The sequence below is a fragment of the Corvus brachyrhynchos genome, unplaced genomic scaffold (genome assembly GCF_000691975.1).
Source record: "Corvus brachyrhynchos isolate BGI_N302 unplaced genomic scaffold, ASM69197v1 scaffold22, whole genome shotgun sequence".
Classification (NCBI taxonomy): Eukaryota; Metazoa; Chordata; class Aves; order Passeriformes; family Corvidae; genus Corvus; species Corvus brachyrhynchos.
In genome coordinates this window covers 7215190-7230254 of record NW_008238355.1, presented here as the reverse complement: position 1 = coordinate 7230254, position 15065 = coordinate 7215190, and the positions used below count along the sequence as shown (strand labels likewise).

General features: G+C 35.6%; 1 protein-coding gene across 8 annotated transcripts in view; it reads right to left on the bottom strand.

The window, feature by feature from the left end:
- Positions 1-15065, bottom strand: part of MCTP1 (multiple C2 and transmembrane domain containing 1) — a 235269-nt gene that overhangs the window by 95158 nt on the left and 125046 nt on the right. For all 8 annotated transcript variants that reach the window (XM_008634576.2, XM_017735425.1, XM_017735426.1 and 5 more), the window contains 3 exons: positions 14664-14765; positions 14237-14311; positions 12558-12677 (listed from right to left, as the gene is read on the bottom strand). In XM_008634576.2, coding sequence (XP_008632798.2) covers positions 12558-12677; positions 14237-14311; positions 14664-14765 — 297 coding nt within the window. The remainder of the gene's footprint in view (positions 1-12557; positions 12678-14236; positions 14312-14663; positions 14766-15065) is intronic.

The following is a 15065-nucleotide window of genomic DNA, read 5'->3' as shown; positions in this document are numbered from 1 at the left end:
GCAGGAATGAGACACATCATAGAGCAAGAAGATAGTCCTATACTGCAGAGCTATCGGGGGTGCTGGTTCTACCAGCCAGATCTTAAAGTGGTCTCAAAGAAGTGCCATATTTGTCGTTTCCAGGTAGGCAACAGAATTTAATTAATCAATAATCACATTTTAGAGCACAGGCACCTCCGTTTTAAAACACTCCTCCTGCATAAGAAATTTTTCAGGGTTTTGAGTTTACTTTCTTCTCTGCATCTTGGGGGAGACAAATTTTTGGATTTTAATAGAAAGAATGTGAGAAAGAATGGATGTCTGCAGAAAATAAAATAAATACAAGCCTCAGTACCACAGTGCAGAGTCATCAGCTGTTGAGGAGTTACCTATACAAAACTCTGTCTGGTGATGCAGCCAAGCATTCATTACACTCTGACTGGCAAATGACAGGACTGCTCAAATCAGAGATAAACTAAGATGAACTTTATTTTCATCCAGAAACCCCAAACCCCCTTCTCAGCCTTTTGCCTTCCCTGCAAACAGTGAACCCATCATTTGTGGCACAATGCTGAGAGAAAAATACCAGCAGAAATGCTTCTGATGTTTATAAAAGTAACTGCTGTATTTCTCAGTTCCAGTTTATGTGCCGACACTCTTTTCACATACACTTTTTGCTCTGCCTGTGCCAGAATCCACAGTCATCTCTGGCTCACTAACTTTGGCCCAATCAAGGAGGGACACCTGATTTATAACACTACCAGTTATAACACGGATTTATAACACTACCAGTTACAGCTCTCAGAACTGTCTTGCACTGTGAGAAACAGTGGAATGATTTAATTAAAATAATTTAATTCAAATTAGGCATATTAGACATTGTAAGCAAAGGAGCAGAAGGGTGAGCGCACTGATCTGGAGACAATGAAGCATACTAACCAGAGTTTCCCAGGTTCAGATCCCAGGTCAGATACATACTCCCTGCTCCCAGCTTCAGCCAAGAGTGTGCCCGGAGGTGGCTGCCACTGCTTTTGGGGGAATGGAGGAGTAGGCTTGTGTGTCAGGGTGGGGAGGAAGGGGGGATTAGCTGCATTGTCACTCACTAATGACAGCTGCCAGATGATTAGAAACCACATTAAGTTCTTAACTTTAATTTTGCTAATCAGCAAGATCAAACTCCTACAACCAAACTGGGTTTTTTTCATACTAAAAAAAAAAAAAAGAAAGAGAGTTTGCACATTTGCTGTCTAATCAGGATGTATGGCAGTGAACAAGCACATGGTTTTAAAAATGTACTTTGACAGAATAAAATACTTCACTGATTTGGACCGGCCTCAACAGCATCAGTTGCAAGGGCTGTGCATACAGGACTGCAGTTTTAAGCAGTATTATTTCTTCTTATGAAATCCTGACATTCAAAAAGCAACCAACAAAAGGGGAACTGTATTTAAGCATTTTGACATCATATTCCTCAAAAAGGTGGCATTTGAGGACAGCAAAGCTCTGCCATATTTATTGTGAGAAAGCAAAACCAAACCAAACCAAAACCTTGCACAAAAAGAGCTGAGTAGCCTTTATGATGACTATCCTCCGGGTAGGCTGTTGGTCAAGGCAAATGTACATTAACTTCTGGGAAATCTGCAATTTTTCTATATTCTCCATGTAGAAAGAAAGCTTACTTCTTTAACACTATGTTTGGAGTGAGCTCACAATAGATGGTTAATGGTATAATGAATGTATTTTCTGGTGGGTTTTTTTTTGGTTGTTGTTTTTTGTGTGGGGTTTGGGTTGGAGGTTTTTTTCTTCATTTTTTTTTTTCCCTAGCCTGTGACTTTGATAAGGCTGCTTTCTGAAACACAATAGTTACCCAACTGTTTTATGGCTTTAACAAACCCTTACTTCTGCCTTGTATTCTAAACAATGTAGCCTCTATTTGCACCTAAGTGGTACTAAATTACAGATAAAGTTACAGCAAATTTGTTTTCTTAAAAAAGCAGTGAGGCCTAACATCCTTTAAGTAATAACAGCCTTGCTTTTAATTCAGAAGTAGAACTGGAATAATTTTCCCTCAGAAAAAGCAACAATAGAGCTGTTCTTGCAGGGCTGAATGGGGCATGGCTCATTTTGCAGGTGTGCAGGTGCTCCAGTGGAGAGGCAGAAGGGTGCCTGACCTGGGTGGGCAGCCCAGGCTGTGGTAGGTAACTCCAGACTGGCCCACCATCCATTGGATGGGGCTGACGGAGCTCTCAACTCTGATGTTCCAGTGAACCAGTAATTTACAGAGTTGTATCTTGCTCATACTGATGAAATCAAAGTAGCTAATAAAAACCTGAAGCACTCTTGGAGCAAAGCAGAAATGTCTTAAAAGGTTAAAACGCCATAAATCACAGCCAAAGCGATTCTTGAATGTGAAAATACTACATTATAAAGACCTACCAGCACACTGAAGTTATTTTCCAAATGTTCCACCTAATAGACTGCGATGAAGAAATAATTTTTTTTTTAATATGTTTCACTGGAATTGTATTAAAGAAGCTTAATATTCAGGATTAAAACCCCTATTGAGGCTGATGTGAAGCTGCAGTGCTATGAAGAGAGTAATACAATACAGAAACAAAGCTCTAACAAGGTGTTAGTTACCTCTACTGTAAAATAAATCGTTCCAGTACATTTCCATATTTACTTGCTACAATATTATGATACTATTTCCAACAGATGAAAATCAAGTGCATTTAAGGAATAAGCATTAAGTGCTGTTAATGTGGTCTTATGATGGTAATCATTGTCTTGGGAAAAGTATATTGTGTTTTATATACTAATGGTATGATGTGTTTATTAACTCAGAATCCCTCTGCCAACAGTGATGCTTTAAGCAAGTAATAATTAATATGGTGGCAAATATTAAAAATACCTACTTTTAAATTTAACTCATGTTAAAGGTCTTCTTTATCTACTGGTACTATTTCTTCTTCAAGAGAAAAGAGCAAAAAGAATACTGTATACCACGCAAAGATTACTCAGCCTTTTTTTTTTTTAGGGAAAACATGCTTAAAATAAGCATTATTGGTATCCCTTACAGTATTGATCACTCATCTTCAAGGGAATTAGCTGGTTTTAATTTTAAAAACACATTTTTCGTGGTAAACGAAGAATTTGTCATTGGAAAATAAAGATTCAAATACATGCACCTGTGCCTTCTGGTCTGAGATAAAAGATTTTTTCTCTGCCTTGTAAATGAGCACCAGAAAGAAACAGAGCGAGAACAGCTAAACAGAAACCGTGCAATTAAGAACTGAGGAGAAATGTAAGGAAATACCAGAAGTTCCAATTACATAATACCAGTTTTAACAGATAACTTCACAGTGCTAATAACAGCTCTGAGAGTAGTGGTCAGTCCCAAATAAATAAGACTAAATTATGTCAATTTTTTATTTTTGAAAATCAGTGGGTCTTCCATAGAACACTTATATCCCTGGAAAGTAGTTGGTTTCTTTTAACTTCAGAGCTACAGTAATAAAGTAGACGTTATTCATGGAGATGTACAAACACACATATCTCAGCTTTTTTTTTTTTTTTTCATTAGCAATTGGGGTCACAATGTTAGTTATTTCTACTGGTAAGTGTTAATACTTACCCTTCAATAAATATAATCTACCACTGAACCCAAAATAAACTACTTTTAAATTATGTAGCCTTGTTAATTGCAAAGTATTAAGCAGATTCCAGGTATAAAGACCTATATTTGTTCTTTTGAAAAGTAAATAAGTTAAAAATAAAAAACAAAAGATGCTGCTTTTATTGAACAAGTGGTTATGACATTTACAGGCTTTTTACTTCAAGATCAACTGAAATTCTCCTTTCCTGCAGAAGTCACTTAATCATGACACTTCGTAAAAATTTAACATTCTGTCCACACTCTTGAGTGCTCCATGCATTAAAAAACTATCTAGACAACATTGTTTCTTGCTTTGACACTTAACTAAAATGATCTCTGAGGCAGTTTTTACTCCTCTTTATATTGCCGTGACCAGGTCAAGATGTTACTGTGCAAGGTAGGCCATACAGGCTTTACCAGTAACATGGCTAATGCTACAAGATAATTTTCTTTACAAAACCACAGCCACAATTTTAACTGAGAAATTTAAGAAAACATTCTGTCTGGATAGTAATCTGCATGATTCATCCTTGTCACTGAGATCCACAGGTGCTGCCTTGGGAGGGACGGAGGAAGAGCACTTTAAAAAGCATTTCAGGAAAGCATCATTTTTTTGGAAAAATTTGATTTAACTGTAATTTTTCAGGGATGGAAAACAACCTCCATGGAAATTTCATTACCCTTAACTGAAACTATACAACAAAAATTATGCTAATAAACTGCTTTATAACTCATACATAATTTAGAAGAAAAGTAAAAATATCCACCATTTGTAAACTTCTTAAACATTTTTCTGTAACATCACACTTCAGAGATTTGTCCCCTTGACATTAAGACCGTCTGCTCAGTACACAGACTTGTTATCCCAACCAAGGGACAATTTCTAGTGCTATGGCTTTTTCACACTCTGTCACAAAGAAATTTCCCTAACTTTGACAAAAAACAATTGTAAAAGACAAGTGCTTTCACAGGACTTTCCTACATAAATCTCAGTGGAGTTCTACTGGAAACAAAGCTTCTTGCACTGAAGTCCACCTCATGCTTGGGCTATCATCATCACCACAAACATCATCACCACCCACCAGAGATTTCCAAGAATGAAAGAAGCTTTCAAACCCTTTCCTGGTCCGAACCAGACATTTTTGAAATGGAAAGCATGCAGTATCTCTCTTTTGTCAAAAACATAGGATAAAGCTATGTGCAGCAGACACTCATTTTTTTAGGAAAAAGGGACAAAACTTCACATGACTCTTGCAATGATTATTTAGGATTTTGTTATCTTCAGAGGCTTTACTTACATCACCAATAAAAGCAATTACTATTAGTCATATAGCATATGTGGCACTAGCAGACACAAAATATGCTCTAAGGTTTTTTTTATTTTAACAGCCTGGATTTCCCATTCAGCTACTAAAAGTGAATTTATAAAACTGGAATTATAAAATTGTGAGTTAAACAATATAAGCAAGACAAATATATTTCTTATGCATATTTGAAATGTTATAAAATTGTCTAAAGTGTTTTTACTCCAGTAAAATCCAGTACATGAAAGGAAATGGGTTTTTTCTTAATTCTTCCACCCAGACACTTACATCCTCACCCACCAGCTCCATACGTACTAAACAAACAACTACTTTACAGGGTAGTAAACTACTTTGCTAAACAAACTTTATAGTTGTACACTGACAATTCCTTAAGGAGCAGTTGGAAGAAACTGCTAATTTGACTTCTGAATATGCTGTCCTTTCTAAGCCTTTTGCACACTGTATTTTCAAAAGTTTGAAACATTGCTTCTCTGTCTGATTTACCTTACTTGGGCTTTTCTTACCAAAACACAGCATACCTACTTCTTTTGTTACTACACTGCAACTTTTGGCAAAACCATTATATTATGTTATTTTAACTACTGAATGGCCCAGTGAAATCAGTGTGTCCTACAGTTCTTTCACTTCAAAACAAACATTTGTAATACCTATTCCTACTAAAATAAAAAGGAAGTAAAACACTCTTTGTAACATGATTTTATAATGTGCCGGTTCTCATATGACTCATCATTAAAAGATGATGAAAAGGTATCTTATAACTCAGACATGTGCAGTATCTAAGTCATGGAAGTTAAATGGCCAAGATCACCTGCAATGACTGTGAAATAGCACCTCAGGGAACCCGAGTATGATAGAATACACAACTACTTTAGAACACCCAAACTATTTAGTAATCACCCAAATTCAGTATCAATGATGTCTGAATTCCTTCAAGTGCAGTTTTTCACTCAGGACAGTTTATGCACTCAAGAGGAGAGTGCAAGTAAGAATTGGTGACACAATGCAAGCCCTCTCTGGGGACCCAGTGGTCCACTCTGCAACTCTTCCAGTAACACCAGGCAGTGGGGGGCTGCCTCGGGTTATGAGAAACACTGCAGAGCAAGACTGCAACTCACACAAACTGGCTGCCCAGAATTCTAGTCACATCACTGCCTTAGCAGGAAATCTAACCTTGTTTTTAGAACGTTTTAGGTAATCCTAAATACAGTAGAGTAAATAATAGTTTTTATCAACTTCTACACATTTTTGTGCATCAGACTTTTGGTGTATGCAGCTGTAATAGCATGTGAAAAGATCTGATAAATACTTTCAGAATACTGTCAGCTTTCTAAGGAAAATACATGGGAAAAGTGGTCTGGTATTAAAGGCAAAGTCTAAGACTTGGGATACTGTTGCTTTATGCTGCTGCCTATTCCTGTTTGATAATACAAAATAAGGAAAGTAATTCCCCACACAGCACAGGTGTTTTTGAGATTTAGCACCTTAAGATTATGAAGAAACACAGAACAGCATCTAGTTAGGTACCTAAAATATATATGCAGGTAAAATAAACACCTAGGGGAGCTATTAAAGTGCTTAAAGGTAGAGTTAGTGCCATTTTAGACAACCTTGGGTGGGCACCCCAGTCACCTGGATGGTGATGGCAGAAATGACAGAGAACCTAAGACAGACACATACTCTTCTGGGACAGCAGCTGGGCAGTACACAGGAAGCTCTACATTACTGAAAACAGCACAGGTCTGTGCTTTGGCAATAAATCTCACTGCTAAATGCAAGTATGCATTCACTCTGTGAAGGAAGTCAAATGAGTGACTTTTTATAAACAAAATAAAATACTAAAAGAGGCTTTTACATATATAAATATTCCCCTGTCTTTCTTTGTCTCAGATTTGCAAACACACAATTTGTGAAACAAAAGATGTGGACTGATGACACCAGTTTTTCCACACCAGTGTCATTCCTCATTTGTTATAGTTAAGAAGTGTTTTTTAAATCACAGCTGGTGCTGGTATGTTCTTTCAGTATTAATAGCTAATGTATCTCTATGGTTATATATACCAGGTTCTGCTGGTTTTTTCTTTCCTATTCCACCTTCTAAAACCTGGCATAAAGTATAGCTAAGTGTTGCAAAAAATCTCAAATTTCACTGTAATTTTGCAGAGGTCCAACATTAGTTCTGCTGATATATAGAAAATAAGGAAAAAGGAAACAGAACGTAGAACACTTTTCTTTTTGTCTGCTTTAATTTTGAAAAAAAACCCACCAAACCCCACAGCAGTCTGGTCCACTTCTTCTTCTAAACTGCTGATGAGGATACAGATGACAAAAAGCTGAAAGACTCTTACACATATGTGTAACCTGCATCAGAAATGAATCTTGTTCCTGGCCTTGCCATTGTGATGTTACTTTGCCTCTGTAAATCTCTGGAGAACAGGCAGTTTTGACAGCAACAACAATTTTTGGAAAGGCTTTTTTTGGGAGATAAAAAAAGCTTTTGCAATTACCTTACCAGCACTTACTTAAATTTCAGATTCTAGACAAGAGGTGGCAAAGATAATTTGATGATACTTTTCACCCAGGTTTAGTAAAAACAATTTGAAGGTTGTATCCTCAATAATGGTATCCACAATGGGATCATCTACAAGTTTTTAATATATCTGAAAATTCTGATTCTCTTACTATTACAGTCTGGGAAAAAAAGGAAAATATGTAATAATTAGGACAAATGTGTGCCAACTCCTGATGGTGTCACATGAAGTCTCCCTGGAAACATAATCTTTGTCTTTCATCTTTGAGTGAACATTGCTTCCAAAATACACAGTAGTGATTGCTTCCCCTTTTATTAGGGAAAAGCTAAGCAAATTGACAAAATTGCTTTACTATCTCATTTCCTTCCTGTTTCCTTTTCAATTAATTAATGTGACACCTCCACAACTAAATGGTGTATGTGCAAGAGAACTAACACTTAATCAAAAGCAAGGAACACTATTATGTCATTTTCACACATGAATTCTGTAATGCTAGAAGACAAAGTGAAGGTGAGTTAGACCTGACAAATGACTTGGATGCAGGGAGAGTCATTTTATCAATATTTGAGAGGCTGAGAAAGAACAAAAGTACTTTCTCTATGTATGCATAAGAGAGAATAAGAAGAAGAAGAAGAACAGGTATAAGGAGACCGTGTTCATAAGAAGCTTTAATTTGAGGCTAACATGTGTGTTCATCAGGTGTGGACACTCAGCTTCCAAGTGAGAAAGGAAGTTTATTTTATGAGTAACAGTTGAATGTTCAAGTAGGCAATTAAGTACTTTACCAAGGCCATTTTGGGATACCAAACACTTTGAAGATGATATACTCCCTCATATTTCATGTTTAGTGATCCTCCAAGTAAAATATGTGGTTCTCTTTAGTTACTCAGTTATGAAAAGTACTTTAAAGGCAAGGGGATGTTTTTGACAATGCGCATCTTAAACTTTTCATTAAACTTCCAAATTTAAATTTTACCTTTTTGTGCACTCTGACATTTTTGTCTGGCATTTTCATTAATTTTGCAACATACATAGCTGAAATGTTAACTGATCAATACTTTGTCTCTCTCATGTAGCACTAGAGTAAAGTTCCCTAAGGACCACAGAGCAGTACAGAAATTAAATGTGTATCAAATGTTAATGTTAAACACAGCAGTACTTACGCTATAATGATTGAAATGGCTAAAAGAATTCCAAATGGACAGATGGTAGCACAAATTATCTACAATCACACTTCAAGATTAAAGTTAGTCCCATAAAATAATTCATTGACTCACATTGAAGTGTGTTCTTTTACTGATAGCTCCATTGTCCAATTATTTTTCTGCTCATTACAGTGAGAAATGCTAGTATTGGAAAAAAGAATACACACCTTTTTCCCCTCATGTTGCACCCACTGACATCTATAAGACCACAAATGTCTGGTCAGAAGCTGATCAAAATTAGGACCAATTTAGCTGACATTTCAGTGCCCACAGTGGATTAATCTGAAGAAAAAACATCCACTTTTGCACACTTTATACTACAGTTCTTCTGCCTGAAATGTACCATATTAATTACCAAATTAAAAAAAAAAATTAACTGCTAAATACTGCAAAGGTCTGTTTTAAACAGAGAAAAACGTGATTTTATGGCAAAGGCTCTCTACACATTCTGTTTTTTCCCCACTGTGTTTAGGTTCTCAAGAAGCATAAACATAGGTACATAACACATTCTTGATCAGCCTCTAGACATGTGGTATAATAAAGCTGTTCTGGAACTGAAATACTGACTTAATATTGTTGCCACGCACTTCCTTTATTAAACAGGAAATAAATACAAAAAAGCAGGAGAGAATATAGAATTTTCTAACTGCTCTAAGACAAAGTCATATGCTAGCCAGATCAACCTACGGTTCATGACTTATTTATTAATATCTTTCAGTATCAGAAAAATAACAGCTATTAATACATCACAGTTATATCAGCACAAAAGTATAAAAAATATATATATTGGAAGGAGTTTTTCTTCTGCTGTGAATTACCAAATCATAGAAAAAAGAAATGGAGTAAAAATCCTAAGTCATTCAGACAAAATCCCCAGTGAAGGTAATGAGCTTATGAAGTTTAACAGAAGCAGGTAAATATTGTTTAGTTGAGGAAATGCATAATCTAGAACACTGAAAACTTAACTTCAAGTTTCTGTATCTCTATGTACAGCGTAGGCAACACTGGTCATTGAGCTGATGCCTTCGGACAGATTTTAGAAAGAATCATCCTAAAACTTTAATACAGCATTTCTGTACCTAAAGTGTCCCAAATAATGTAAAAGTTTGAGACAGATAAACTCAAGAGTATAAATAATCAGCAAGCCCTTTCAATGAACACTGCTAGCCTTGGTGACTAACAGTGACTCTCCAAGGAGAATGACTTTAAAAAGAACTGCAGTGAAGAGTGCACAAGGCATAGAAAGCAGGTAACTGTAGCTTACTATAGTTATCATATTAATCAAGGTTTTCTGTAGGTTTCCAAGAGTAGTTCTCCCTTCTAGATCTATCTCAGTAATTACATTTTTGAAAACTGAGCTATTTGCCCAGTTTCTTCACCGGTGGTCCTGTGTATCCCCATCAGAAAGAAAAGCCACATGGTAAGGTACTAGAAAAAAGTATCCATAATTGTAATGCCAAGGACATGGGGCATTGGGAGATATGAAATATCAACCCCTACATATGCAACTTACGTGAAATGACTGTAAATCTGTATCAGGATGTACTCGTCATGGTATATTTTCAAATCCAACAGGATAGAAGAAATGGTTAGTTTAAAATTTTACTTCTTGTATGTTGTTTATTAGCCTGCCTAAAGAGCTGAAAACCTCCAGAACAGCCTGTTTCTCATCTCCTTTCTGGCACTGACATTTCACTGTGACATTTTCTAACCTCTAGGAGACAACTGCAAGAGGAGATATAATTTGTATTATAGTGAAGAGATGAAAATGAAACATATAGGTACATTTATTTTATACACTCTATTAAATTCAAATGTAACCTTAGTGCAAGTATAATTCATCATAACACAAGCAAGTGGATTACTCTCATGATTTCAAGAGCCTACGAAAGTCCAGAAACCATCTAAACCCAAAGCTTATAATCATGATAAAAATTCACATATATTTGACTTGGCCAGCAAAAACTTCTTTTGCCTGACAGAGGAATATTTGATCCTTAGAGAGAATAGCATCAGGTCGAAAAGCACAGGATGCATTTTGGATGCAGAACAGGAATACATCTGTACTATCACAGCACTGATGTAAACATAAAAATCTACTGCAACACCTACATAGCAAAACAAATACTGTAAGAAAACCAAGAAAATCAGATTTTTGATATATATGTTTTTATATATAGATAGGTATGAAAAATATGAATATATTTATAAAAATATAATCAGGGACATGTTTCTACTGCAATACACTCTAAGAAAAATACATACTGATTATTGACCTCCCTACTCAAATTCTATGCTTTATGTACTGCTACTTATTATGACACTGATTTTTTTCTTGACCAGAAAAAATTACAGTTTAACAGCAACACAACTTCTTCCTTGGCCACAGCAGTGTGCCATAGGAAAAAGAAAATTAATTTGCCCAAAGAATAGGATGTCTCTCCATTTTCCTTTCTTCTGCTGGCAACAGCTGAGTGTTCCATATCCATGTTAAAATACAGCTTAGAGTGATGAATACTTACTAACTGGAGCAGTAAGAGCAATATAAACATTTGAGTTTTATGTTGAAACTTGCATTTTCCCATGAAGCGTTGATAACTTTTAGCCAAAATCAGAGATTGCCTTTCTACAGTAAACAGTATTTAATCTTTGCACATAGTGCCATTACTACAGACATCAATACAAGTACAAACCCCTGATTCTTTGAAGAGCACATGTATCTCCTGTACTCCCAACAAACATGGTAACCAAGCACCGACAGCGTGCTGCCATCCTTGACAGGCACAAGGTGGTTTAACAAGCGACACAGTACAAATGGAGCCCCCTGGAACAAGAAACTTTCTGCAAAACAGCAAGACTTGGTGACACACCCAACTACCCCATTTCACTGCACAGCCAGCTCCAATGCCTGGTTTGATTTCTCCAAAATTGAGGCACCTGACCTTCAGGCACCCAGGTAAAAAGTACTGTCACCAGACGATGTCTGTAATTACTCAAAGTTATACCAAAACCTTTCCCTTTTCATAATCATGGTGGAGAGGCTCCTAATCTCAGTATTTCAGCCAATTTAATAAATTTAGATAATCCAGAAAGTATGTCCATGGATACATTTTTACTCCTAGTGGGATTCTAATCAAAAAAATAAATTGGGAATCTGGCCTTGTTAGTAGCTCTTATGATTTTCAAAATAAAGAGATATTTATCTGGGTAACCCAATGCAATCTACAGTTATGCTTGGAATTTTCAAAATTTAACAGAAAAATAAAGGTTAATACTAATGAAGATAATGTTCATGAAGAAACAGCAGATTTGTCTAAATAGCTAAAAACAAATTAACTAAAAACCATTCACTAAAAACTATGACCAGAGCTTGCTGACTAAAAGGTGTTAATTTGTTTGCATTAATGGTTTTGAAGCTGGGTTTTTTTATTTTGGTGGATTTTTTTATCTAGGAACACCATCTTTGAATAATTAATAAACAAAAATACTTTAAGATTCATTATTAAATATACAAGGGGACCAAACAAAATTTAACAGAAGTAATTTGCAAGAAGCTTAAAATATATTATCCATAGTTCACTGACTCTATTGTGATTTGGATCACCTGCTTGTAACTTATATAAGCAATTACATTTATACTATATATATAGAGTTATAAATTTTAAAAAACCACTCCATCTTGTTTGTGTGACATTTTAAACTTAATTGCTTTTTTAAAAAACTGAATAAACATGACTTATGGTATCATCATAATGCAAAGTTTTAAATAAATTAAATAGAAACCTCCACATCTACACAGTATTGTCTCTCAGTCTAGAACACAAACACACTGTGATGATTAAAAATAGTATAAAGAATATCATACCAAAAAAGCAGCTAGACTTCTTGGTGGAGAATCCCAGTCAAAACAACTGCTAATATAGCACACAGCAGTAACAAGCGCCATGATACAATGCTTCATCCGGATAAAGTTCCTTAACAGTAGCTGTTAAAAAGAAGAAAGAATGAAAATATTTTTCATTCTTTTTCATTTCAAACATTCAAGTGTTTCAGGAGACGCTCATGCTAACAATACTGTCTCAATTTGGGTGAAGGCTGAGAAAATATTAAGCTCTCTAGCTCACAAATTGAGCAAGTTAGTTTAAAATCTGAGACTTGGAAGAGAGAGAATTTTTAATTGTGTCAACTGGTATTTGTTGAATTTAATTCTATATGGTATAAAAACTGTTCAGCATTAAAATGCCACTTGAAAAATTTCACAAATTATTTTGTTAATTAGATTTCAGTTTTATTAAGCCTTTCTTAACAAATGTTGGCCTTTTAAAATAAAATGATGCTGCAGGACACTAACCTGAAACCATGCAACATTACTGCTCTAATATAATTAAGATATCTGCATCATTTAATGTCTGCGGTAATGTATTTTGAAAACACTGTTTTAAGTATTTACCAAAGTAATCTGCATACTTTCAAATTATATATATGTAAGAAATAAGAGTTCTAGGTTTTGATTCAGGAAAATGTACTTAGATCCTCTAAAATGGCAACACACTTCACCACAAAAAGTGAACAAACCAGTGAAGAATTTGTGTGCTGAATCGCATAGAAAATGATCACTCTTCCTGCCATCTGCAGAAGTCACAATGCCATTTTCTTTTATGAAAGTGGGAAGAATAATGAATATTGAGTAAAAGGCTTTGCTGCTTCTTTGCTGGAATAGTAGTGCAAAATGCAGCTTTAGTAACTGTATTACTCAAAATTGCAAATAAAGATTTTGCCTCTTGAAATGTTTTTTTAAATGAATTATATCATACACTGATATAAAATTCATTCAGCAGGTAATTTAAACCATGTTCAAATCTACAAGCTTTCAGAAATAAAGAAAACAGTTCTGAGACCTTTGACTTTTCACTGAAAACAACAAAAATCTTGTTCTCATAGTCCAACCAATTCTCTCCATATAAGTTTCATCATTTGTGGAACATGAAAAACTGAGTCCAAAGCAGTTCAAGTGAAGAAAAATATGTGGGTTTAAATTATTTTTTACCAAAGCATGAAAATTATGTGTAGCAAAAATAGCCAGTAGAAGAGAGTTGAGACATTTCCTACTCCTGGGATTCCAAAGAGTTTTAGTCTGCTTTCACCTTTGATTCAAACCTTACTCAAGTAACTTGTTTAAAATTTGGCTAAATGAATGCTGACTCTTTACCCTGCAACAAATGGAGAACTTTTGGGTCAAAGTCAACAGCAAAAATTTATGCAAGACTTATTTTACACGCACCTGTGCAATAATCTGATATGTGTGAAACCTGATGGTTTCAACTGTGTTCTTATTCATGTATTTCATGGAAATTAGGCAGCATTTATAGAGGAGACACATTAAACCCATGTATTTTGTTTCTGACTTCTCAACCTATCATATTCTTTTGTAAACATGTAATAAAAATGTTATTCTTTACTCTCAGCAGTATGATACCAGATATTTGAATGTGCACACTTGATATTACAGATTTTAGAAGGGATTAGTGTTTCCTTACTCTTTACCTGTTTAGACAGTCTGTCTTCCTCTTCAATGTACTTCTGTTCTTTTGGCATTAAAGTTCGTATGCTGGCTTTCACCTATGCATTAAAACGTGTGTCAGTATTTCAAGTTCACTTGCTCCTTACTAATAACGCGGGCTTCAATTCTCAGAATTTACTATGTTTCAAAGTCATGGCTGCCAAGCTCAGGACACATAAGCATACAAAGAGACAAGAGTTGCTGCTCTGTACATTAGCAGCAATAGCAGCAGCAGCAGCAACAGCAACAAAAAGAGTGGGTGTGCCAAGCAGTGGCAGAAGAGTATTCTGTAGCATACATCAAGGCTTAGAGAAAATGAGGAATGACAGAAATTCTCTACAAATCAGGAACAAAAGCTTTCATGAAACTGAACTCTTTAGCAGTACAAAAAAACCCAAAGTTAAGACTTACAGCATTAAAAATCACATCTATTTCAAGATAGATGACCCCCTTTGTTGGCCCTGTCAGCTGCTTGTTTTTCAAGACGTAGGCTTTCTGTTCACCATTTTGAATCTGCAGGAAAAGGACATGACAGCCGTCTGTCTCACGGTCTCCGCTGAATACACCCCCCCGGTGACCCCTGACCCCCAGCTGCTGAAACTGACAGAGAACCCAAAACAACTGTGGCAAGTCTGACAAGTACCTGTTCATTACCAGGACCGAGTCTGTCAGGAAAAATTAACTATCATGGGATTCAACATGGCCGTGAATAGAGTATGTTAAAATTTTAGTGTTCTTATTACAGACCTTGGTTGAGAAATGACAGACTCAGAGCTGCAAATTTTTTTATTTTTTCTCTTTTCCCACCTTTCT